Genomic DNA, 26,878 nt, shown 5'->3' with positions numbered 1-26,878 from the left:
AGCCCTGGACGCCTGAAGAAGGGGCAGTGGTAAAAAATAAACCTCACCAGAGGAGTCTGGGAAGGATCACCAGACTGTTAATGTGCAACTGCCCCATCACAGTGCAGGAGGCCGGGCAGCCAACAGCACCCCCGGGGACAGTCCCTTGGCAGACAGGGGTGAGGTGGGCACTGCACAAGCAGCAGAGCCCACTGCTCACTCATGCTGAGCCTCAGAGTCTGTCCTGTGTCCTCACCAAGTTTCCTGGACTCCCTTGTAAGCTCCTGCCCTCTCCTTGACTTCTCAGGAGAACATGGGGAGTGCTCAGGGCCAGGCCATGCAGACAATGTGCCCCAGAGATGGAGACACTGCTCCCTATGGCACAGCACAGGAGAACCAGCACCCAGAAGGCTGCAAGGGGGGTTCATCCAGCCTTGGGTACCTTAAGGCCCAGGCAAGCTGGACACAGCCCAGGTCAGCAGGAAGGACAGGGCACAGGCTCATCACAGCCTCTTGTAGGAAAAAGAGCAAAGAAGCCTTGATTAGGGTTTATTAATCAGGGAGACAACAAAGATCAGACAAAGCACAGCAGATGTGAAGAGGCAGATGGGGAGGGCAGGAGCCTATACAGGGGAGTCTCCACTAGGAAATGTGGACAATGCTCTCAGGTACAGGGTGGATTTCTCAGGGTGTGCTGCGCAGGGATAGGAGTTGGACTTGATGATCCTTGTGGGTCCCTTCCAGCTCAAGATATTCTGTGATTCTAAATTAGCTGCCACCAGCATCGCCCAAGGAAAAACCCCACGTACTCACAACCAAACCCCTGCACTGGGGCCTGAGATGACCACTGTATTTGTGGCACAACTCTCTTGGCAGAAAAGTTAGAAAGACACAGAAGTTGCTAGGTGTTAACTTAAACCTTTCCAATTCCCTCCACCATGACTTTCATCTTCCTGGAAGAAAGCACACACAGTCTGGCTGTGGAGCTCCAGGAATTGTTCAGCACACCTGTAGAGGGGATCAGCAAACCTCTCCAAATGCTCAAGAGGCACTTCAGCACATCCCTGGGATGCAGACAACCCTTGCTATGTGCTCAGGATTAAACCAGTCCCACAGAAATGCTGCAAGTAGGAGAATGTGGAAAAATATGAGTGGGGCCCAGGGTCAGGCACAGCTCCCACTGCTCCTCAAAGTGGTGCCATGAAGTGGCAGTGGCACATCACAGGGACTGGGCCTGCAGAACCCCTCCCAGCTGATGCTCACCTTCCTATGGCTTTGCTACTCTTCATCTGATATAAAGCTCTAGTGGAAAAATTCGCTCTTACTCAATCCTTCGAGTGAGGGGCAGGATAAGGGACACAGGACAGTGGTTAGTCCAGCTGCCAGGTCAGGAGCAGCAGTTCTGACCCAAGGGCTTGGTGGGGCAGAGGCACAGCTGAAACTGTCACTTTGTGGAAGGTGCAGATGGGAGTCACAACTCTGGGAAGTGGTAGTTGCATTTTAGCAGGGCTTAAGCGCTGGACAGCACAGGAACAGAGATCACCCAGGATGCCCACGCTCTCAGCACTTCAGTGTTTTAAAGATGCAGGGAAAACAGTTCAATACCCAAATGTGGTGTGAGCACAGCAGCTGAGATGGCACAGAAAAACATTTAAACACCTAAAATAGAGAGTGGGCATCGAAGGGTATCAGATGACTCCGCCCTACTCCAAAATGTCTTAAGAAAATCAGCCTGAAGCAAGAGTCTTCCCAAGTTTGACCCTGTGAGGCAAAACATGCTCCTGCTCTCCCACTAGTGCAAAACAGGAGAGAAGGAAGACACTGAGCAGTGACCCTTCTGCTCACAGAGAGCAAGTCAAGATCCAGCTGAAATCCTGAGTGCTTCCTAGGGGCTCATGGCTCTTCATTTCAAGATACCTGGGAAAGCTGGGGGAATAAGTCCTTTGGAATAACCAGTGATGTCCAAATTCTGTATATGAGACAGGAGATCAGGATGGATGATAAAGTGCTTTACAAGGTTCCTTCCAGAAGAAATGCACGTGCATATGTTCACTTGAAATACAGTAAGTGCCCCCAAGATGCTCTGAGACCACTTTCCAAAAACCCAGCAGCATAAACAAAGAACTGTCCATAAGCAAAACACCTTCAATCATTCCCTTTGGAAAACCTTGAAAATGGGAAAAGGTGGGTTTTACAATGTTTGGTTCAGACCCCTCTGTTCTGCTGCCCTTGGAGCAGTGCTGTGCATAAGAATCACTCACCTGCCAGTTGCTGCTGCTGGAACACTTGCAGGGAGCAGGTTTTGCTACTGGAAATGTATTTTCTTTCAAGGACTCTAAAATTCTGGCTGTAAAGGAAGATGTCTTACATAAGATACTGGCAATGGCACCTATGCAGCTCACCTTTCTTCACCTCTTGAGAGTAAGAGAGGTCATATCAGAATCACAGAATGGTTTGTATGGGAAGGGACCTTAAAGCCCATCCAGTCCCACCCCCTGCCATGGGCAGGGACACCTTCCACTAGCCCAGGTTGCTCCAAGCCCCCGTCCAACCTGGCCTTGGACACTTCCAGGGATGGGGCAGCCACAGCTTCTCTGGGCAACCTGTGCCAGGGCCTCCCCACCCTCCCAGGGAAGAATTTCTTCCCAATATCCAATCTAATAGTGTACATCCAGATCCTGTCTCTGGGTAACTAATGACTGGGAAGCAAACTCTTCCCTGGTCCTGTGTAGCCTCCAGTGGATGTTTCCTCTCTAACAAATTACCTTTCTATAACTCAGAGACAGTTTCTGCCTTACTTTCTCACCAGGCCCCACACCCCAAACACACCCCAGTGCTGGCTCAGCCCAGCCAGCAGGTGGGTGCAGCATTTCATGGCCCAGGCAGGGCCGTGATTACAGGTCTTTATTCTCACCCTAATAAAAGGAGCAAAGGCAGATGCTAATGAGTGCATCTGGCACCATCATTTCTGGAGCCTCCTGCCCATAAACACAGGGAAGGGTTCCATTTTGACCACATTCAGAGTAGGGAGGGCACTGTCACCTCCAGACCAGCTGTCCCAGGAATTCCAGCAGCTCCTGGTTTCACGTGGGCACCGCAGACGTACACGGTCTCTCAGGCTGGATGGTGGTGGAATCCCAGTCCTGTGTTCCCATGGCATGGATAACATGAGTCCAGGTTTAAATTACATAGCAGAAAAGGGGTTAAAGTTTAAATAACTGTTTTGTATATGAATTAATGTATGTAGCTTTGAGCCAAAATATCTACCATTAATTTTTCCACCTATTTCAGGAGCAGTAAGATACACAAAGTAAAGTTTATTTTGGTACTTGGTATACTTCACTCTCATTAAAAATAAATTAATCAGCAAATTCCTACACAGCTCAGCCTTCTTTTATGTAAATACAAGCCAGCTGTAATGAATTACAAGGTGTTATTATCTCACACACACTGTATAATACTTCACACATAAGAGGTTTCTCTGCTTAGCTCAGCTTTCAACAAAAGCATCTTAAATAAACTGCAAGCAAGTTGTTTGGGCTGTAATGTTTTCACAGAGAAGGGATACACCTCACACAGAGAGGGGCTCTTTACATGACTCATTTTATAACAAGTTAAACTGAGGAAGTTCGCCTTGGAAAAAAAATAACAAAATGCCTGTTTTATACACAGAAGGCTCCCTAAGAGAAGATTTAAAAAAAAAATACAAGGCAGTGTTTGGGAGCCTCTATCCTGCATCCCACTGCTCTTTGCATGGAGAAGGGATGGCAAATATTCCCCAACACACACACACACTATGAAGAAAGCAACTTGAGAAGGAAGAACAGTCACAGCCAGGCACAGTCACACTTTCACCAGATTAAGGAGTCACAAATTGAGGATTAAATTCATAAATTAAGGACTATCACCTTTGACTTTTGTTTAATATTTTTATTAGGAATAAGCCCTGATTTTATAGGGCTTATTCTTATCAAAAGCACACAGGGCGCAAAAAACAAACACACAGCAATTTTACCCAGACTGACATTTATTATTGACTTGGATTTTGGACAGGAGAGAAATGAAAACTAGTTTTGCCACTGACCTGGAAACAGCCTGGTGAACCCTCCACCCACACAGAGCACCTCAGCCTCTGCTGATCTCACCAGTGCAGCTCCTGCTCCCCTAATTACTGTGTTGGCATTGTTTGCCTGCACAGCCATAGAAAGTTTTCTCTGGCACTGATGGGTCTTGTTAAAAAGCCCTGGACCATGTTATGGGGTAAGGAGGATGGCAGAGTCCTGTCCCAGCGACACAAACAGGGATGTTCTTTTCAGGAAGAAATTCCTAGAGCACAACTCTACAGAGAACGTGGAAGTATCAGCAAGGCAGACTGGAACATCAAGTACTGAGGCAGCTTTTAGTGCCAGCCCAGCCATGATTTGGGCTTTAATCTCCCTAAGATGGCCAGAGACACAGAGGATTGCTGGGGACCGTGCATTATTCTTTGCATTCTCTCATTCTTGTGCAACAGAGCAGAGTTTCTAAAAAAGGATTTTCACAGAAAACCCTCCAGAATCTTTTAAAGCAATTCTTAACTCCACTAAAGCAAAGATGGACCATTCCATCTCAATATCAGGCTTTTAAAACATATATTTAACATCTAATATGCAAAGCTCAGATTTGCATTGACAACCATTCAGGGAGCAGAGGACACCACTGTGTCTCTGGGTAGCAGCTCTTTAAACGAGGCAAAGGAGAGAAATGTCTTCTTGAGAGAACTCTATGTCATGGTGAATACCTGGTTTCCTAAAGACAGAAGGCAGCTCTGCCCATTTGACAGCCAGGGCCACTCAGGGCCATAAAAAGGACAGAGGTTCTCAAACCAACGAGGATTTACTTGCGGGTGAAGGTTCAGAGGAGAATGGCTGTCCAGGTTGCTACTGAGGCACCACGGATGGGATAGCTAATGAAACATTTTTCTTCCAACAGCAGATTTTCCTTCCTGAGCCCACAGCCTCGGCCCAGTCCCACTTCAGGCCTGCCTCCCAAGCTGTTCCCACAGGGATCTCAGAGTCCTTCGTCGTTGTAAACGGGGGAGAGGGGCTTGAGGATGCTGCGGGCGTCGCTCTCCACCAGCGGCCGCCAGCTCACCTCGCCCGTCAGCAGCAGGTCCTCCCCGCTCAGCGCGTCCAGGTGCTGCACCTGCAAGCACAGCAAGTCACTGCCTCTGTCCCATCACCCAGTCAAGGCTCTCAAGAGCTGCACAAACACGTGCAGAAGGCAAGCACAACAGGGAGATTTTTGCCTGCTTTGCCATTTGCAGGAGGTAGACCTAAAAAGATCGCTTCCCACTGTGACAAGACCCGAGGGAATGGCCTGAAGTTGTGTCAGGAAGGTTTGGGTTGGATATTAGAAAAAGGTTCTTCCCCCAGAGGCTGGTTGGGCACTGACCAGGCTCCCCAGGGCAGTGGGCACAGCCCCAAGGCTGCCAGAGCTCCAGGAGAGTTTGGATGATCCTCTGGGGCACAGGGGGTGACTCTGGGGATGGGCCTGTGCAGGGCCAGGACTTGGACTGGGTGATCCTTGTGGGTCCCTTCCAACTCAGCATATTCTGTGATTCTGTGACTGCAAAGCACCACGGCAAGGCTTGGGAGATAAGGATCTGCAGATCCTCTGGAGTCACCTGTGACAGGCTCTCCACTAACACCTCAGCTAATGCCTCCTCTGAGAGTTTGGCATCAGGGCAAAGAGGAGCCACGCAGAGCTACCGTGAGTCATTTTATCTTCCTGGCATTCCTGCAGGTGACACTGCCCATATCATCACCCTGTGGAGGGCTCTCATTAAAAGGGCTTCACACAGACTGAGGCTTTTCAGTACACAAAAAAGGCCTGACCAGTAGGGAGCACCTGGGATTTATCACATAAAAGCACAGGAGCTGTAGGAGATGAACATGGAATGAACACTCATCCTCACAATACAAGAAATCCCAGAGTGGTTTGGGTTGGAAGGGACCTTAAAGCCCATCCTGTCCCACCCCTCCATGGCAGGGACACCTTCCGTCCAACCTGGCCTTGGACACTCCCAGGGATGGGGCAGCCACAGCTTCTCTGGGCAAAATACTTGGGGATTTAATGAAATTTAAGCAAAATAAAAAAACCTCTTGCCATATAGCATAGGATTAACTTGCTGCCACAGGACACTGTAGATACAGGGAGGGGAAAGAAAAAGAAAATAGTCCCTCAAGGGTCAGTGGAAGCCAAGCTGACCACTGCTGGCTCAGAAAGGCTGGGAGAGCTGAGCAGGGGCACAGTGCATATGTTGCCCTGTTAGTATATTCTTCTCTGGCATCCACTAATAGCCAATGTTAGAGAAGGATCCACAGGAAATCGTGGGGAAGACCTGGTACACAATGGTACTGGAAACAAAGGATAATTGGACAAGGAGTTTCTCAACAGAGGAAAGAATGCACCAATGGCCACATCAAAAAGCCACCTAAGCACAATGCCCTGCTCCTCACAGCCACCACCAGTAGATTCCCCAGGAGGAGTTAAACACAGCACATGCACACAGTGCTATCTTCCTGATTTCTTTTCCCTCCCTCTCAAAATCTTTTCTTTCAGGGAATTTGAGCCTGAAGTGGTTGTAATGGCCCTGGACAGTGGCTTTGGAATCCATGTGCAGTGGCAACATTCTGTCCCCCTGTTCCTGTGTCACTGAACACCTTTCCTTGCACACCTTTCACATGCCTTCAGGATTTCCAAGAGCTATCTCCTATTCTTTCTCAGTTGGTTTTTTTTGGACTCTTTGCTAATAAAGGAGCTGTTTCACTGTCACCCTTACTGGTCCTCTCTAAGCCTTCTCCAGTTCAGGTTTTGTCTGTCTTGATGGTCAGCACCCAAACTAGACACATTCAAGCTCATACAGGTCCCATGGATGTAAAAAGTGGCAGGACAGCACCATTTTTTTCTCTATTCTTTAATAGCTCTGAGCATTTGTTTTACATTTTTTTTAAAGACTACAGAGTGCTGAGCTGAAGTTTTGATAATACAATGTAATCTCAATGCCTCGTTCTTGTGTGGTAAAAGTTCAGAGCTCATTGACACATCTGTAAAGCTGGGAATGTTCTCCTCAAGTGCACCACCTATCTGCAGGAATGACCCATCTGCACAGAACCTGTGCTGATTCCTCCCCAACGTGCCACATTTTTCTACCTGATCACTCTTTCCTATTGAACTGCTGATTGCTTCTGACCTTTGCTTGAATATACAGAAGTGCAACAAATTCCCTATCTGGCAGGAAATTGTCCCAAGTGACTTCTTATATGTGTTTGCTGCCTGCAAACTTTCCTACAGCCCCACTGATGTTAAGCATCAGCAACCCTCAGCATTAAATTAAGCCAGTCCCTCCCGAGAGCCTTCTGGCATTCCCAAAGTGTCCTCAGTCCCTTGGGAAGCCTAGCCCTTGATTTCCCATGCCATTTTCTCAGACACAAACTGAAATACTTTCTCTCTAAACCTCTATCTGATCCTGAATACAGTATTGGAAACATTACAGGGAATGATGCTGTGGAAATTCTGGTCCTCAATTCCCTGTCCAACACCCTACACTCTTTCTCCAGAACCTCTCTCACCCTTTTCTTTGATGCCCACCTGGGCTGTATCCCATGAACATTTCCTAGAAACCTTAATCACAAACCTCCTCAAGGTTAAGAGGACAAACATTACTCAGTATTGTCTCCTCCAGGTAATAACTGAAAGAAACAGAAATTAGTCTTGAAAACAAAACCTTTTCCTTCTTTCCCCCAAAGATCATCAGAGACTTCCAAGCTATTTCACTATGAGGATCCCAGTTCCAAAACAACAATTATAACCTACAACAAGCTGCAGCCCATTTCTGACAGATTTTTCAAGCCCCTCCATAGCAGATGTCCAGAAAGAGGAGCAGAAGTGGTTCAATATTCTGTGAGCTTCTCTTTTCACCAAACTGCAATAATGATCTCTTCTCTCTGATGACCAGTGACAGGACCAGAGAGAATGGCTGGAGCTGTGCCAGGGTAGGGTCAGGGTGGATCTCAGGGAAAGGTTCTTCCCCCAGAGGGTGGTTGGCACTGACCAGGCTCCCCAGGGCAGTGGGCACAGCCCCAAGGCTGCCAGAGCTGCAGGAGTGTTTGGACAATGCTCTCAGGGACAGGGTGGGATTGCTGGGGTATCCTGTGCAGGGCCAGGAGTTGGACTGGATGATCCTTGTGGGTCCCTTCCAAACCCAGGATAGTCTCCGATTCTATAATAAATATAATCCAGATTTTATATTTTTACCTTTTTCTCCTTAAACATGATCACTGAATATTAAAATCAGATTTATTTATGAGAACTGAGCTACATATGCAAGCAATAAAAACAAGTATTCACTATTGTAAAGAGAGGCTGGGGAGGAGCCTCCCTCCGTACCTGTTTGCGCACGTACTCCACGAGTAACTCCAGATGCCGAGGGTCGTCACAGTTCCTGTTAAAAAGGTTCCTCCAAAGAGCTGCTGCCAGAACATGATCATCAGACAAGATTCCCTAAAGGAAGTACAGAGGGGGATTAAAAACTGCACGTGAAGAGGGTCTGAACACGAGACACCCACGTCAGTGCACTTGGCCCCTGGCCATGGCACCTGTCTCACAGCCACAGCTGCCACGGGCCCTGCACATGGAAAGGCAGCAACATCACTCTTTCCCAGAATGGAAAAACAACCCTGGCCTTAAATTAATTTACAGAGCAGCCTGTAACCAATACTCTGGCAAGTTAATTTGGAAAAAACCTGGGTCAGGGTATTCCTAATGCAGGAGTTGATAACTGCATTTCTGTGTTATGAAATCTTCACCATAAAAGTGGTGACCTTGCAGAGAAGGCAGCACCATCTCATGGGAACGTGTGAAGCCCATAAGACTTAGGAAAGAAAAATTAAAGGATATTTAATCCAACGTTGCAGAAATGTAGTCTGGATTTTGCTATTTTGCTTTGCTTTTTTACTTTTCATTCTAAATGAGAGAGAACTCCTCCTCATCAAGAATCATGTGGATTTTTCCAGTTAAATCTAATATTGGCTTTGGTTTATACAGGAACCACATCCATGAAGCTTTTCATCCAAATCCTCTCCCACTTTTATTGTCTTCTTAGATTATGTGGTATTATCACTATAGTCTCTTAACTCCTGTTTTCTGCTAGTACATTTGCCAAAGGCAAAACAGGACTGTAAAATATTCAGTTAAAAATTAAAAAGTCAACATTTGTCTTTAATTGAAGCAGACATTTTGTTTCCAAAAAGACTGTCAACAAAACACAGGCAGACACATCTAGTTATAACTAGATTATAAATTTGTATGTGTAATACTGTCCACAACTCTATGACTTTACATTTACAAGATATTAATAATGCAAATCACTGTGCAAAGAAATAGTACCACTATGTGAATAAGAGCATCTGAAGAGCAACACTCACTAGAGCAAAAAAATAACTACAAAAAGAGATGATGTCATTGTATTTTCCTCTTGGAAGTCCTGCAGACACTTGTGCACAGTGGTGCTTTTGCCCCCACATATTATTAGGTACTGCCTATAAATATTCTCACATAGACTCCCTATAAATACTCCATAAATACTCTTTGTTTTCAAAGTACAGCTTAGTACAATGGGATTCAGAGGGAGGAAATGATTTAGTGATGGCCAAGCAGGGGTGGAGAAGTAGCATCAAGAACATCCTAACCCCTTCCACATCCCATGGTTTAAATCTATGTGCTCTGTGCTGTTTTCTTAAAAGTCCTTTCATTCAGGGTACATAACTAAGAAGTCTCTTCCCTAACATAACATTTCTCCAAAGATATGGACACTGAATGTTCTACCTAATATCTGGAATATTCTGAGTTCATGAATTAGATGGCCCAGTTGTGGCACATTCACTGAAAACATCCTTCTTACCTCATCGTATCCAAACAGAGCTGCATAGAAATTTTCTACCATACTTTTCAAATCTTCCTTTAGAGCAACAGAATTAATCTGAAAAATAAGCCAGAAAACCATCAGTGTAGGCTCTAAAGAGGGGGTGAGGAGAAAATATTACCAGTTTCACTGCGAGCAGGCAAAGAAAAACCAGTGTCCCAGCCCAGCTTGCTGAGGAAGGAGCTGTAAGCAAAACCCTGGTGCAGTCAGTCCCTGTAGAACCCCCCTGAGACACAGCTCTGTTCATTCTGACACAAATGCAGTTGGTGTTACTCAATATACAACTGGCAGAACCACCCTGAGCCAACAGCTCTGCCACCACTGCATGAGCGGAGAGAAAACGTTGCTGGAGCAGCAGGAAGCAAAGCTGTCCTGGCAGTGCCAGCACAGCCCAAGAGAATGGAGACTCCTCTGTAGTTTAACTATTGAGCAGCTTTTCCAGACCTTGATTCATTCTTAGAAACTCAAAGGTTTTTCAACTTTTTTCTCCCAAAGCATGGACTGCAGAACTGGACATGCCACTGCAGTGAAAGTACAGGAATGCTAAAGACAGAGACACCATCCCCACCACTGCTCCCTCCTTACCTGTCAGCACTGGCTCTCAGTCAGCAAGCACATGAATTCTGCCTCTACAGCATCTCTGGGAGCTCAGACTCACTAGTTTTTGACTATGACTAAATTTCTTTCAGAGTTTGTGATGATCCAGCGACTTCCCCCTAATGCTGTGTGCCTCAGTCCAAGTTCCACACTGACTTTCAACTAAATTTAACAACTGCTTAAATATTTGCTGGTTTGGCCTAAGCCACCCATTGGCTTGAGAACTGACCCCATGTGAGCTTAAGATGGAACTGGAGCAACTGCTGGATGCAGAGGGACGGCTGAAGTGCCTCCTGTGCATCTCCCTCGTGCACAGTCTGTCCCTTTTGCCTGTGCTTCATCACCAAAGTGACTCAGGTCCTCTCCCAAGGGCTCAGCTACACTTTGGCAAAGCTGCTTCTTTGTCCTGGCTCTCGTGAGGGATCCAAGCGTTTCTTTTCTACTGAACTATAAATGACAAGGATAATCAAGCCCTGCCTGCCAGCAGGACACTCAGGTGTGAGACTGAGCCTGGAGTCAAGTTTTACAAAACAGAGACAGTGAACAGGAGTGCAGGGTCCTTGAGGTACAGCCCAACACACTGGGAACCTCTTGTCCTGAATACTCTCTCAGCATCCTTATGAGTATTCACCTCAGTAATTATGCAACAGGTTTTCTGTCAAAACAGGAGTTAGTTTTTGCCAAGTGAGCAAATCTCCAGTTCAGATATTCTTCCATTAAACCACTGTCTTTTTTCATCTGTTGATTTTTATAGCAATGCACATAGTGCAAACACAAGGAAAATTCCTTTTATGTCAGTTACTCATATTTTTCCATTAATATAAACTATTAAAATTCATGCAGATATTTTATAGGCTATCAAGATTTGGAGACTGGTTATTATTGAATGTTTAAAAAAAGAACTAAACATAAGAAATCAGAGGGTTAAATGATGACTGCAACTTCTGTAATGACTTAATTAAATTTTTATTGAGTACATAAACTATGATGTCATTTCTACCCAACCATGCTCAAACCTTCTATGCATGTCAGAGATCGTGGTTTTTCTCAATAGAACATACTTCTAAATAAGCTGCACTTCTACAGCTCTAATAAGGGGGAGCAGGTCTCATGTAACACACTCAATAAATTATCCTTCCATTTTAAACAAACAAATTCCATGAGTTATTATATATTTGCCACGCACTTTTTATGACATAATAAAAATGTTACCTCAAGGATTACTTAACACATACTACAAATGTTACAGCAGGCAACTGCAAGGGGCAAAGAAAACAAATAGTCCCATTACAGAGACAAGTCCTGGACTATACATCCCTGGGGAAGCAGCTTTCCCTACTAAAAACAAAGAGCAGCAGCTTTAAGTTAGCAAGAAATAGATGGATGAAGGAGATAACCAAGTTAAACAAACATGGCAATAAATACATCTTAAAAGACAGTTTCGGATATAAAACATGAGTCTGGGGATGGAGCTGTATCTTAGGCAATAAAATGATATTTAAAGGAATATTGCAGTTTCTGAAGAATATAACTGGCACTGGTTAGGTACAAACACTGAGGGAAAAAATCCTTCTTTATAAATCAAGAAAAATGAGTAAATCCAAATCAGCATTTGCTGGAAGCGCTTCCTCTTTCAGAGTTTGTGCATGTTCTCACCACTGGCAAGTTTCATGATCTGGTTGGTCATGATTCTGCTGACTCTTCCACACTCTGTTATTAAGAAGGAAAACTGCTAGAGAATTCCAAGTGAGTAATTGCTAATAACAGGGAAAAAATCAGTAACATCTGGAGCTCTTCTTGGGACTTCGCCCCTTTGCCTTCCTTGGAACAACCCAGTGCAGAGCTGTCACTGGAGAGATTTATGGACTATCGCCTGACTGGCCCAGGACTGTGTTAGTGCAAAACAAGGAACCCATTTTTGGTACAGATCTCACCCCTCCAAGACCTTTACAAAAGGAAATGTGCAGCTAACGTATCTTCCTACTACATGTCACAACTCTTCACTGAAAGACTTCTGCCCATGGGACAACTGCAGCAAACAGATGCTGCATTTTCAGTGTCGTACTGAAGGAACCTCATCTTTGGCCTGAAGGAGTTTGCATCACCCAACAGCCAAGTGCTGAGGGTCACGAGTTACAGCGTCGAGCCTCAGTCAAGATTTTGCATTCTAAGAGTTCTAGGAAAGTAAGAGCACACTGCTTTCCTGTGCTGCTGGACAGGTAGGAAAATACCTTACACATGGGCACAGTATTTAAAGTGAACGCTGCTCTAGGATCAGCCCATAGCAGTGTCCTGTGTTGGACTGAGAGCATTCCTGGGTAATGTATCTCCTCCTCCTCCCCACTTGTTTTGGCTCCCGGTGCAGAGCAGGCTCAGTGTGCACAGACTGGAAGGTAACAAGTGACAGGACGAGAGCAAATGGCCTCAAGTTGTGCCACGGGAGGCTTAAATTGGATATTAGGGAAAAGAAACAGCAGAAAGAGTTGTAAAGCATTAGGACAGGCTGCCCAGGGCAGTGGTGGAGCCACCATCCCTGGAAGTGTTCAAGAAACATGTGGATGCGGCACTTGGGGACGTGGTTTAATGGTGAATATAGAGGTGGTGTTGGGTTGATGATGACTTGATATTCTTAATGGTATTTCCCAACCTTAACAATTCCTGATTCTTCAGGCTCTGATGTGCTCTGCCTGCTTGAAGCCATCCAGCCCGGGGATCTGGGACAGGAACAGCCCGTCCCCACGGAGCAGGGCCTGCGGATCCCCAGTGGTTTCACTGCACCCCCGTGTCCTGCCAGCACAGCCCCAGCTGTGATGGCCACAGGCTGCACTGTCTGAGAGCACTTGAACAGGAGTCACTGTCTGAGAGCACTTGAACAGGAGTCACTGTCTGAGAGCGCTTGAACAGGAGTTTCTTTCTGCTTCAGCTTTTGCCAGCATGCGTTGCACCCTTAAGCTACTTTAACACATTAATCCATCCATAGACTATAAAGCCAGAAGGGGCATTTCTAACTGCCTTGTACAAGCACTAGTCATTGAATTTCAGGCAGCAACTCCTCTCTTTGGGCTGTAAGTTATGCTTGAACTAGATTTTTTTATGAAAAGATTTCAGCCAGAAGAAATGATTAGATCATAGAACCTGACCCTCTGCATATCACAGACCATTACATTTCACCGAGTTCCCCCTGTACTAAGCTCACTAAGTTGTGTTTGGCTAAAGCATATCACCCTCACAGTTGAACATGTGTATCTCATTTCATATTTGAATTTTCTGGCTTGGGTTTCCACCTCCTCATTCTCATTATACCATTCCTGCTAGAATAAAAAGACTCTTCTGTACAATGTATCTGCTCCTGTACCTGCACGCAGCAGATGTGTGGGCACAGTCATCTTTTCAAACTCAGATTAGGCTCTTTCAGGTTATGTTCACACTGGGTGCACTGACACACCACATCAGCAGCACACGGCTGGAGTGGTCAAAGTGGTCAACACTACAGCAAAGTAGTGGTTTTATGCTGATACAGCAAAAATAAATTCATTCCTGTGTACCAAACAAGGTACACAGGTCTGAGTCCACTCTGGGGACTTCTGCAGCCCCACTGCCATAAACATCATCCACTCCCACGGACACTTCTGATTGCTGGAGCAGGAATATCAGCAAAAGCTCCCAGGACCAAGCTTTCTTGATAAAAAGGTCATCTTGCAAACATTTAGACATTTTTATGCCCATTCTCTCAAGTTGCAATTGGAAAGAATGACTTGAAAGGTAGTTTACATTAGTTATAAATAATATTTAAGCACATACAGTTATATACGGGCTTTTTGGGTGTCTGCTGCCCTCTTAATAAACACACATGACATTAAATGGGCAAAGCTGCATGCAGCCCTTTTATTTTGTCCTATAACATCACTATTGCTTGTAGGACAGTAATTTTGAAATTACTGAGACTGTAGCTAGGATCAAAAAGATTAAATTAATAAAAGAGATTAAAAATATTTCTGCAGCAGTAAATAAAGGCCAGTTCCTTCAGGCAATCTCACAAAGATATTGAAGAAATTATTCACTTTTAGAGTCTTTTATTAACCACTCTGCTACTTTGTCTGCAAAGCAGATCACTGCTTGTAATTAGCCACAGCTGTGAGTCCCTGCATACTTTAAATATTAACTCTTCTGATAAATTTTGTAATTTTTTAATTAGAAGTAGTTTTGTAATCCACCTCATTAATTATTAACTTCAGAGAAGAGTCTTTAAAGCCTTCTTCAACATTTGGTGACAACCTACCCCAATATTGTATTAACCTAGATAAAAGCTAAATGTTATGTTGTAACAGAACCAGCTCCTGCCAAAATCTTCAACCCATAAAAACACCATGGTAATGGAAAAACTTGTACACGTTCTGCTACCTTCATACCAATTGTGTAATCATTTATTAATTGATTAATAAATAAGACTCCTTAGAGCAAGTTTATTCCAAGCAGACACAGAAAAGCAAGTTATACAACAAGTTTCAGCAAAACCAGATGCTCATCCCTACCTGCCTGATACCCAGAAAATGAGGTTTGTTCTTATCTTGCAGCTTATTAATTAGGAAACTCTGCCATGGTAATAGTTACAGATGCAGAGGAGATTCCAGTACAATCTGAACTGAATCCAGTGTATGGGGGCTTATTCCAAATTCCTGCTTCCCTGCAGAACGTGGCTGGCAGAGCTCACTGACAACCTCTCAAGAGAAGGATCAGAGAAAAGAGGTCAAATTGCTGTGCTCTGTCGAGTTGTGCTGATCCCCTGTAAGGTGAGCAGTTGTTGAGGGGTTTTCCTGTGATGCCTCTTAAAACACTGCTTGCTAAAAGCCTAAAACTGGTCACGAACGTGTTTCTGAACCCACCGGAATCAGGAATTCAGCCGGATAAACTGAAAGGAAGTTCCAGAACCCAGTTTAGAAGAGGCACTTGTAGGAGACAGTAGTAAAGGTGGATGAATCATTAAGGTAAATATTCACCATAAGCACTCACAGAGATGCTGTGAAACTCCAGTTCTTTACTGAGACAAACCTCAGGAACTGCCAGGAAGCGTCACACCACAAACACTGATCAGCCCAAGGGGTCCAGGGTATCCTGCCTCCAACAGCAGCCAGGATCCCTGACAGAAGTCAAAGTCCTACAAGCTGATATGTGCTTCCTCCAAGTATTCTCCCAACCCATTTCAGCTCAGGGTAATTCCCAACACTTGCTGTTTGTTTAGAGAGTAACCTCCAACAGGTCTCCATGTCCAGCAACTTCCACTAGACCAGGTTGCTCCAAGCCCTGTCCAACCTGGCCTTAAACACTTCCAGTCCATCATATTCCAGGTGATAAGATCTGCCCACAGAAAAAGACTTCAAATAACTCCTGACTTCAGTCAAGAGCAACAAAATTCCAGGGATCATAAGGTACTAAACTAAATGAAACATATTGGATAACAGTAACAGGGCTGCAGAGCCAGGAAAGGTGACAGCCATTCTGGAAAGTATTTCAGCAGAAACAGGTAAGTACAAATCAGTAGAAAATACAATAAATGAAAATAAAAATCACAGACAGTTATGAATAGTGATTTTCAGGGCTGATAATGGTACTAGCAGTAGGTGTTAAAAAATAATCCATAAAATCTATATAATAATGTGGACACACTTAGCAGCTACAATTCTGGAACTGGATCTTTAAGAGAAAAAAAATAAGTTCTACAATTCAATAGTGTGGAAAAAGACAAATTTTAGGCATTATTTGAAAGGACTATAAAACAAAAGGAGGAACCCTGTTCTGCCATAAATCCATTGTGTATATAAAAAACTGCACATATTAGTTACCTTTTAATCTCAGAATAGATTCAAAAGTAAAAGAAAACACACAGAGAAGACCAAGATGATGAGACATATGAGGAAACACTAGTTATATTCAGGATGAAATGAGGAGGAAGATGATGGAGAGATCATGGAGAGGTATTGAGCAGATGAACAAGGAATTATTGTTCACTGTTTCTCATTAAAAAAGATGTAGAAAAGAATCTGATGAAATGAACAAATAATACCTTAAAAATAAAATGAGAGTGTTTTCTCATGCAACACAATTAAGTGGCAGAAGTCATTGCCACGGGGCATTAAAGAGCAAAAAATACCAGAGAGGTAAAAAAAGTGCCTGTGCATTCCTGGAGGATTTCTGTCAGTGATCCCAAACACGACATTCCCCCTGCAGCTCTCAGGTTACTCGTTAGTGAATGCCAGGAGAATAGACCTGAGGGAATAATGATCCACAGTTCTGCTGCTTATACTTTATTCCAAATATCTCTGGCCACTGGCAGACACAGCACTCTGAATCTTCATCTGGCAGTAGCAGGAGTTCTGAGCACGTTCAGTTTTGTCCAGTTTTTGCTGACCTTTGCAGATACTGGTGGTATCTCCTCTGTCTGGGTATCTATTCCTTCCTGCCCTGACTTCCAGCAAGCTTCCAGTCACAGCTCATTAGATGATCCTGGACACCAGACATCAGGTCACTTTGCTGACTTGGCAGGAATTTCACCTGAAAAGTGCTAGTGCAATTAAAAAAAACTGCTACCTTTACCATAGCTTTTAGTACCCTCATGGGAAGAGGCTACATTTTATGTAGAAATATGAGCAAGAATGATCCTGCTCATACCAAATAGGTCATCCTCCCCTAGGGGAAAAATAATAAGAATAAAAAAACTCATTCTTTCTCCAAGAATATGGGACCAGAACAAGCTTCTGTTGGATAGGAACAGCAAGTCACCCATCACCTCTCCCAAAAATTTCCAAAAAAAATGTTTATTTCATTTCAAATGGAGTGTCAGTTGTTAGAGTCCATACAATTAGTCAGCAATTAACCAGCCTAATATCCAGTGACTGAGGCCAGGACAAATGGAAATACTCACAATTACTATCACCTTTTCAAATTCATTTCTGCAGTGCCTGGCAGACTGATTTGTGTTTGCTCCATCAGCCTTCCCACTCCCTCCTGGCAGGGCCCTGCTCATACGTGACCTCTTTGACATTCTCCCATCAGTTCCACATTTGGGTAAAATTCTAATTTGAAGTCACATTGCTTTCACCTTCTATCAATATTCTGCACCTTCTGGTTTCAATCATAAGCTGAGAAAAACCTGATTTCCCCAAGCACTCCTCCTCCCCAGGGCTTCAAACACACGCAGGCCACAGAACAGTTAACAGTTAAATATTTTCTTGCCAATATTTTAAGAGTGCAGAAGGTTCCAAATTGCTGGTAAAATAAACAATGCCAGACTGTGAAAACTCCTGCCTGCCATATACTCTGATGTTAACAAGAGTTTCTTTATTACTGTAACCTTTCAGAAGCGAACAAAAATTATTTCTCTACCCTAGTTCTGCCCTCAAGTAAAAGGCAAAGGAAGAAAGTGAACCATGAAAAAGCTGCATGGTAAGACACTGTGAGTTTTCCATCTTACTTCTGTATTTCATTCAGATTCGATGCTGCTGTGAATAAATAAACTTCCAGAAGATCCTAAAAGCATGGGCAAGGATTTTAAGAAGCCAAAAATTTCCTTATACACTGGTTCCTGAATAACATGGATTAAACCTACATATGGGCCATCTTCCCCCCTGCAGGGACATAACAGAACAGGAAATACAAGAGAGTAAATTCAGGATGCTCTCAAGGAGACACATTGTTTTTAAGCTCCTCGGTACCCAGCTCTGTCCTCTGGGGCTTTAGACCTGGATTTCCATCAATTACAGGGGCTCTGCCACTTCCTCGCTTTTGAAAAATGAAGTTTTCAAACAGCATCTACAAACAGAAGGCACTGCCAGCACTCAGCATCAATGAGACAAATGACTATATAGCCCAGGTGACACCCCCTAAAACCACTGGTCATTCACAGGCCTGCCTTCTGTTCCCTACCAAATCCACGTGATTTATGGAATCCGTGCCCAAGCCATCTGAAAACCAATTCAGATCAGCATTGCTCATTTCACATATACCAAGACTGTACTAACCCCACCTCCCATCCACACCACCACCTCCCATCCAAAATATCCACACCACCACCTCCCATCCAAAATATCCACACCACCACCTCCCATCCAAAATATCCACACCACCATCTCCCATCCAAAATATCCACACCACCATCTCCACATCCAAAATATCCACCCCACCATCCCCCATCCAAAATATCCACACCACCATCTCCCATCCAAAATATCTACACCACCATCTCCCATCCAAAATATCCACACCACCATCTCCCATCCAAAATATCCACACCACCATCTCCCATCCAAAATATCCACACCACCACCTCCACAACGTCAGCTGAATGTCCCTTTTTATGTGCAGTTATCCTTGTGGATTCAAGGCCCTCTGACCAGCCTGAAAATCTACATGATGCACACTTTGCTAGTGACAAAAAGAGATCTCTAAAATTAGATACACTGATATTTTTGTCAAATCTTTTAATCTTCGGCATTATTTCCTGACCTCTGAATGAAACAACAATATTCAAGCTCTTACAGAGGTGTAAGGATAATTAACTCCAAGCCCCATCCAGCTTGGCCTTGAACACTTGCAGGGATGGGGCAGCCACAGGTGCTCTGGGCAAACAGCCAGAGACACTCCAGAGTGTGGCAGTGGCAACTGGTGAGCTGGGAGAGCCAGCAGCAGCTACACACTGCTTTAATCAAAGTCACAACCCACGGGTGCTGCCCAAGCTGCCAGAGACAGGGAAGTTGTGTGAGGGGAAGGGAATGGGCAGCCTCTCAAAGCCCCACAGCACTCCCTGCACAGTATCAGATTCTTAACTGATGCTTGTTACTGTCTTTCAAGAGAGGCAGGCACAAAAACATAAGGAAAAGTTAAGTTGCTCATTCCTGAAGAGGGAGCAGAAGATATCAGTGACTTTCTCCCTGCAGTGAAAAGCACGAGCAGCAACATGATTAAAATGTATGGGAACAACAGGGAAACTCTCCATGGTTGGTTTGGTCTGATCTAGAACAGACACTGCTCTTGGTATTTTCTTTTTTTATGAAGGAGCTTAAAAGCACATTCATGTTTTCATTGCAGCAGCTTAGAGTTGTTAAAACAGAACCAAACCCACTGGAGACACCCTGCTCCAGGAGCCTCAAAAGGCTTAGCCAAGCAGACCAGCTGATCTCAGCTGAGCAACTCTGGGGCAAACTCCAAAAGAACTGGAGGCTGAGAATGTAAATGTCCAAAATAAGTGGCATAACAACATGTCACTGAACCCTGCACTGACAGCAGGTGAATCACAGCCTGGCTGGTGAGTGATGCACAAAGCACTGGCAGGAGCCAGGTCACAGTGACAACACAGCTGTGACCCCCCTGTCGAGCCCATGCAGGTCCTGCAGGGATCATCTTCCTGCTCCCACCAGCACCTCCACAGTGCCAAAATAAAATAATGGGGCAGTTGTGGGGAGCTGCCATTTCATTGCTCAATATTTGAACTGCGGCAACTACACCATGTTCTGGAGAGCCCAAGGAACACGGGGCAGCACCAACACCTACAGGCACCACAGGGCATGTGAGTCCCTCTGGTGAGGATGGGGGGAATCACAGAATATCCTGGGTTAGAGGGGACCCACAAAGATCATCCAGCCCAACTCCTGGCCCTGCACAGACACCCCAACAATCCCACCCTGTCCCTGAGAGCATTGTCCAAACACTCCTGGAGCTCTGGCAGCCTTGGGAGCCTGTTCAGTGCCAACCACCCTCCGGGGAAGAACCTTTCCCAATATAATAAATATAGAGTAATATAATACTGAATAATGAGAAAGGTACCTCTAGAAAAGGTGCTACAAGGCAGCTTCCAGTGTAATTCCTGCAGGCACCAGAGCGAGGCACAGAACAGACCAAGGACACCACCTTACAGTAACAGGATCCAACACATCTGGGAAATTTAAATTGATTTTTTTATGCCAGACTCTACAGAACGCTGGGGCAGGCCAGCTGAAAAGAACCCAAGCATATATTATATATTATACCTTGATTTCCATACCAGGAATCCTCAACATGCCCCAAGCATTTCAGCCAGGTGTGCCAGTTCCACTTGTAGAACAACTACCTTAAAGACCACCTGAGAAAGAGACCCCTAATTCAAACCTCCATGTCTTGGTAAAGCTAAATCTGCATCACCATGGGTACTGTTTGCTCCAGACCTCATCACAGTCAAGATATTTCAAGGTAACATTCCATACACATGCACTGTCCTGCATATTGAAGTTATTATGGTTTCCAGAATCAAATGTACTGAATTTACTCTGGAACAGTACTTGATATTATTATTTATGAAATGACAAAGTACTGGAAACTTGCTGTGAACTTTCAAGCTCTTTGAGAAAGGATCTAGGGTTGATGAACTATTTTCTGTGATGTTCTTAAAACAATAACTTCAAGTAACACTAATCATACAATGCTGATATCCTATTTAAAAAAAAAAAAACAAAACAAAAAAAACCACAGCAATTTTGTATCTCACTATTTTGGCAAGAGTTTAGTTTCTTTTTCAAAAAGGGAACACTAGGAACTGGTGAGATTCTATATATTCTAAGTGGTCATTAAAAATTGTAACATTTTTCTCCTTAAAATGTCCTAGTAAAGCATTTCAAAATATGCATAGACCATTTGAAATTAAACCCTTTTCTTCTTTAGTTTTATAGGTTTTTAAAAACCCCTTTCAACTGTCCTGAACACTGTCCTCTATCTCATATCCAATCCATTTCCTTAAACAAAATCAGCACCTTCTCTGAAATACTTTGCTTCAATACATTTCCTTCATCCCAACTCCCCATTCCAGTCCCAATATTCTGCATCCACCTTCCCTCTGCCCCCGTTCTCTTTCAAAAATGTACTTTCTGTTCTGTGCATCCCAAACTGACTCCAAGACTTGCAATCAGATTTGAGAGACAGACCTGGAAAGGACCCCTCAGTACCTCAGTACAGCAACTTCCCACTGCAGGTGAATCAACAGTTCAATTCATACAAAACTCAAGTTCTACTTTAAAATTCTATCAATTTTCCACCTCATCCCCTCATCCTCTAAAGCCATTCTACAACTTTGCTGGTCTCACTCCAACCATGACTTCTGAGTCTTCAGTTACAAAGGTCAGAGTTTTTGTACTCAACAGTAAGAAGAACTTAAAACAGAATTATATTGAGTTTAGGAAGTTCTGTAGCTACTCTAAGGTAAAATGGCATTTTTCATCAACTGAAATCTTCTAATTGTGAAAAGAGTATCAAGACAGAAAATGGTGTTCAAGTTCCCAGAGCTGATCTCAGCTCTCAGTTATAAGTATTGATTCTGATGGCATTACTTCAGATGTACACGAGTGTAATTGAGAGCAAATTATGGGTCACTGGGTATAAACAGCTCGAGCTAAAAGTGTAACAAAGGCTCCATTGTGCTACGAACAGCAGAGCCAATAAACGAACTCAAAAGACACCTAGATGTGTTCCTGGAAAAAAAAAGGGGGCAGGGGTCTAAGTGGTCTGGTGGGAAAACAGGAAAGTGAGATTATGATAAATTAAAACAGCTTTGGCACGCTGGGCTTCACAGCTCCCCCCATGTCTTATCTCTTTGGCAGCTTTGGGAACACATTTTATAACAGTGTGGTTATAAAATGAATTGTTATTTTGCACTGAAAACAACTTTGAATTCATTTCAGCAGCACAATGCCACCACAACACACCCAACCAACGTGGGTAAAGGGAGCCTACAAGTTATTGGAATAAAGCCTTAAAAGGGTCTCTCTGAGACAGCACGTGATTTGCACCCAGAAATATTAGTGTGGGGTGCTTGGGGGAGGGAGGAGGGGTGTTGGGGTTTTTTGGTGTTTGTTTTTTCTGTTTGGAATTTTTTTGGGGGGAGGGTTAGGGTCTTTTATTTTAATTTTTTTCCAACCTCATACTTATTGTCCCTTTATCAGCTGAAATCCCATTCCAGGGAACTCCAGCACCTACAAGTCCTTCTGCAGCTTCATCTAAAGGGTCTAAAACACACTGAAACTTATAACAACTTTTATATCCACAGAGTTACTAAAGCACAATACTCAGGTGGCTCCAGAACTCTGTTGGGAGGACAAACAGCAGCAATGTCTAGTCCTGAGTGAATTCCCTCCCCAAATTGATGAGGCAGCTGCCAGTTTGCACAGTGTAAATCTATTCCCTGCAAGCCACGAGGTGGAGATCTCTGGCAAAGCAGGATCCAAAGGAAGTCTTTTACCCAGCCTAATGTTACTATTAACACTTGGAGCCATTGCATCAAGCCAATTTTTCTGTTTGTTTTTAAAGTTTGATAGAAATGTCACTAGTGGAAAAATTAAGTAAAGAGCACTGGTTAGCCACAGAACTGGACACACCTGGCTGCAAACCCACCGAAAGAGACTGACTTCATTAGTACGAGGGACAGCAGAGTAAAATTTATATCTGAAATATGCCTGCACCAGTAGAATTTGCTGAGGCCACAGGCTCTCCCTGTGTTTTTACAGCTGTGTCAAGTTTGGGTTTCTGACTCTCGCCGACATTCAGGAGTGCTGAAGGAGCTCAGCCTAACAGGTCCCAAAACTTTGTAGCTGAGATTTAGATCTCAGCAGTTTAACAACCAGGTTTTGAAATAATACAAACTCCATTTGGAGCTGGAGCTGATGTAAATTAGCAGTTAAAATGCTTTACATTCTATCCCTTTTGGGCTCCAGTGGACCGGTATATTTAAGAGCAGATGGCATATTTCAAAAAACCATGGATATCAATTCAGGAATATAGTGTCCATTTTCTGCATCAAGGGTTGGAATTGTTGCTAGATATGGAAAGGAGCTGAAGAACTGCAGCTCTGTCTGTCAGCAAGTTAAACTAATTGCATCCAACTGGCAATTCCATACAGGTGCTCTGTCATTTGTACCACAGTACAGGAATTGGAATTAAATCTTGATCTTTGATAGATTGCATGAGAGAAAAAGCAGGGAATGGAATTTCCTAACCTTCTAGGATCTATGCAGATGATAATTTAGCACCCTAAAAGTATCCAGTAAAATTTCTTTTCCTTTACATTACTTCTGAGAAAGGGTCAGATTCTGGAGTTTGAAAGCATCGACAGAGAACATTAATGACACCTTCTTTTTATCTACTATTCTTGATATATTTGACTACCTTCTTTTGGAGGTAGAATATGTACTGATTGCAGGACTACACTACTTGAAAATAAGTAGTTGTTATGTGTCCCTCCATCAGCTCACAAACCCTCTACTTCAGTTTAAAAGAATTATTAGTGATAAACAGATCAAGATTAATAAAGAGAACATAACACTGGGGTAAGTGCCCTTTATTAGTCATTTAAAACTCCTTGCAATTGCTAAAGGTGAGAGGAGAGAAAGCGTTCAGTCAGGTATGGGTATGGGAAGGGGAGAGAAGTGAGTGAAGAAAAGTGAACAAGCATGGAATAAACAGGACCTGCCCATGCAGGGGCATGGGTGAAGTGGGATATGAAGGTAGGATCACTGAGGAAGGAAAACAGAGCAATGATAAGGGTCAAGGGAACTGCTGACATCCTGAAACACCAATGCATAAATTATTTTCACCTAACATACAATAAATACTACCAGAAGAGACGAAGAAATTAATTTGCCTTGACAAAATCACAGAATCACAGAAGGTTTGGGTTGGAGGGACTTTAAAGCCCATCATGTTGAATCCCCTGCCATGGGCATGGACACCTTCCACTATTCCAGGTTGCTCCAAGCCCTGTCCAACCTGGCCTTGGACACTTCCAGGGATCCAGGGGCAGCCACACCTTCTCTGGGCAACCTCTGGGCCCTGTGCCAGGGCCTCACCCCCCTCACAGGTAAGGATTTCTTCCACATATCTAACCTAAATTTCCTCTCCTTCAGTTTGAAGCCCTTCCCCCTTGTCCTGTCACTGCAGTTCTTCATGCACAGTCCCTCTCCAGCTTCCCTGTAGCCCTTTCAGATTCTGGAAGGTGCTGTGAGATCTTTACACAACTTTCTCAGCCTGTCTCTGCAGGGCACTAACTAATGAATAATGACTGAAAGATCAGGAATAACTAAAAGATGAAAGAAAAAAAAATCACTAAAGATTAATGAAAACCCTATGCCTAAATATACTAAATAAACACAAAGGTGTAACTGCTTTGGAGATCAAGCCCTGAAATGTGCAGGTCCTTCATGTGAGCATCTGCTATGGCCATATAAAAGCTGTGTTAGCACCAGGCTACAGTCAGGAGTGTATCAGAGGAATCACAGTATTGCAAAATAAGCAGGCTCGTGATTCCCACTGCAGGATCATTCCTACAGACAAAGAGACTGTGAAATTTAAATTCAAGGATAAACTGACCAGATGCCCAACCTGCCAGGGCAGGGAAAGAACGGCATTGCAGTAATTCCAGAGCTCCTTGCAGTTCCATCATACAGCAACCACACCATTGTAATACTCATGTGTTAACACCTGAGGGGCCAGAGTGGGTAAAAACACAGGGACACTGATGGGGTTTTTTATACTTTGGGGGGTTTTGGGGAGCCACTGAATAATTTAGTTTGGAGAAATGGAAACACTGTACTTCCCTTTACAAAGAACTGACTGTAAGCACTCTCTCTTTTTCCCCTAAATTTTACTGAAAAACTCTCCATACAGGTGTAACTTGCAATGCCTGAAAGGGCAGCAAACAGCCAGTTTTGCTTCTCTTTGTTCTCTGCTGCATCCAACCCTGCACAGAAAACTACAGCATGGCATTTGAGGTTCACTCATATAAGGCAAAATTAGGGTCAAAAGGAACAGACAAAAGAAGAGCAACCTTAAATTTACACCCAGAACAAAGATCTGAGCTGTGTGTAGTTCCTAGAGGAAGCAGAACCAGCCACTGATATGACATGGAAGGCATTGGAAAAGGACAAAAATGCATAAGCTACTTCATCCAGTCTTTTCCCCTGGTGCCATCATCTGATTTGTCTTGGCTCACTTACATTGCCTTATCAGAAAGAGGAGATTCCCATTGTGGAATTTATGTAAGCACGTTAACATAGCAAGAAATTCTCAGATGCATGAATTGATAGATTTAATCCAAAAGAAGATTAAGAGGATGTCTTGTCTTTAAATGCAACATGTAACAGAGCAAAGCTACGGAATTCCCAACAACTAGGAAAAAACCCTGCTGCTGATGGGATAACTGAAGTTACACCAGAATCAACACTTTCTAAAACAACATACAAAATAAACGATCAGAGAGACACTTCCTGAATTACTAATGTGATTGCATCTCAAATCCTAACTCACCAGTTACCCTGGCAGCCTCTCCAAGAGAGCTGACAACTGTGGCTTGACACTATGTCATTACTGCTACGTGGAAACTGTCACTTCTCTAACAGCCTAATTTATTTTAATCACAGACAAACCTCTATTTAATCACTGAGCAGTTCTTTTCCTCTTCCATAACACAGGAGACCTCTCCCAGCCCTGTCCTCCCACAGAAGTGCCCTCAATGTTGGCAGCCTCACCTGTATCAGGTCTGCTGTCACTGCCACTGCTTCTGCACTGCCTCCTCTCAAGGCAGTCACCAACACAGGACTTCAAGGCCAGAAATGACCATTCCAACTAACTATCATAACCTTCCTCAGAACAGGCCAGAAAGATTCAACCTTGCTCTTCCTTCAAACTTGCAAATGAACTCTCCTTGCAGCTACTCTCTCCTTAGAACGTTCCTTTTGTGATAAAGACCAGGTATACTGAGAACACAAAACTTAAAATATACTTATGACTAGTTATAGTCATGTACAGGAACTTGACATAAAAACTTTGCTGATTAACTTTCCTTTTACCATTTTAGATACAGAGAAAACTCAAAACTCTGCTGGAATTACTGAAGTTGTGGTTATCAATTTGGCACCAGTCATGTTTCTCCCCACTCCAGCTGCTCATTCCTATCCCCAAACGCCCCTTCTGTTACAGCAGAGAATCACAGAATCACAGAATCAACCAGGTTGGAAAAGACCTCTGAGATCATCAAGTCCAACCCTTGATCCAACTCCACTGTGGTTCCCAGCCCATGGCACTGATGCCACATCCAGTCTCACCTTCAGCACCTCCAGGGAATGGAGGGTGGTGATTCCATCACTTCCCTGGGCAGCCCATTCCAGTGTCCGATCACTCTCTCTGGAAAAAATTTCTTCCTAATATCCAGCCTCAAGCTGTGCCCTCTTGTCCTGCTGCTGGTTCCTGGGAGAAGAGCCCGACCCCCCCCTGGCTCCCCCCTCCTGTCAGGGAGTTGCAGAGTCAGGAGGTCTCCCCTGAGCCTCCTCC

At 44.1% G+C, this 26,878-nt stretch overlaps 1 protein-coding gene across 2 annotated transcripts in view; it reads right to left on the bottom strand.

The window, feature by feature from the left end:
- Positions 1–3,900: 3,900 nt before the first annotated feature.
- Positions 3,901–26,878, bottom strand: part of LOC103767581 (ubiquinol-cytochrome-c reductase complex assembly factor 1) — a 45,256-nt gene continuing 22,278 nt past the window's right edge. For both annotated transcript variants that reach the window (XM_018067843.1, XM_018067844.1), the window contains exons 7-9: positions 9,923–10,000; positions 8,410–8,523; positions 3,901–5,163 (exon numbers count right to left, since the gene is read on the bottom strand). In XM_018067843.1, coding sequence (XP_017923332.1) covers positions 5,029–5,163; positions 8,410–8,523; positions 9,923–10,000 — 327 coding nt within the window. In that variant the 3' untranslated portion in view covers positions 3,901–5,028. The remainder of the gene's footprint in view (positions 5,164–8,409; positions 8,524–9,922; positions 10,001–26,878) is intronic.

The sequence above is a fragment of the Manacus vitellinus genome, unplaced genomic scaffold, assembly GCF_001715985.3.
Source record: "Manacus vitellinus isolate BGI_N305 unplaced genomic scaffold, ASM171598v3 scaffold_124_pilon, whole genome shotgun sequence".
NCBI classification, from domain to species: domain Eukaryota; kingdom Metazoa; phylum Chordata; class Aves; order Passeriformes; family Pipridae; genus Manacus; species Manacus vitellinus.
Note: the sequence above shows the minus strand (reverse complement) of the source record. Positions and strands in the feature narration are given on the sequence as shown.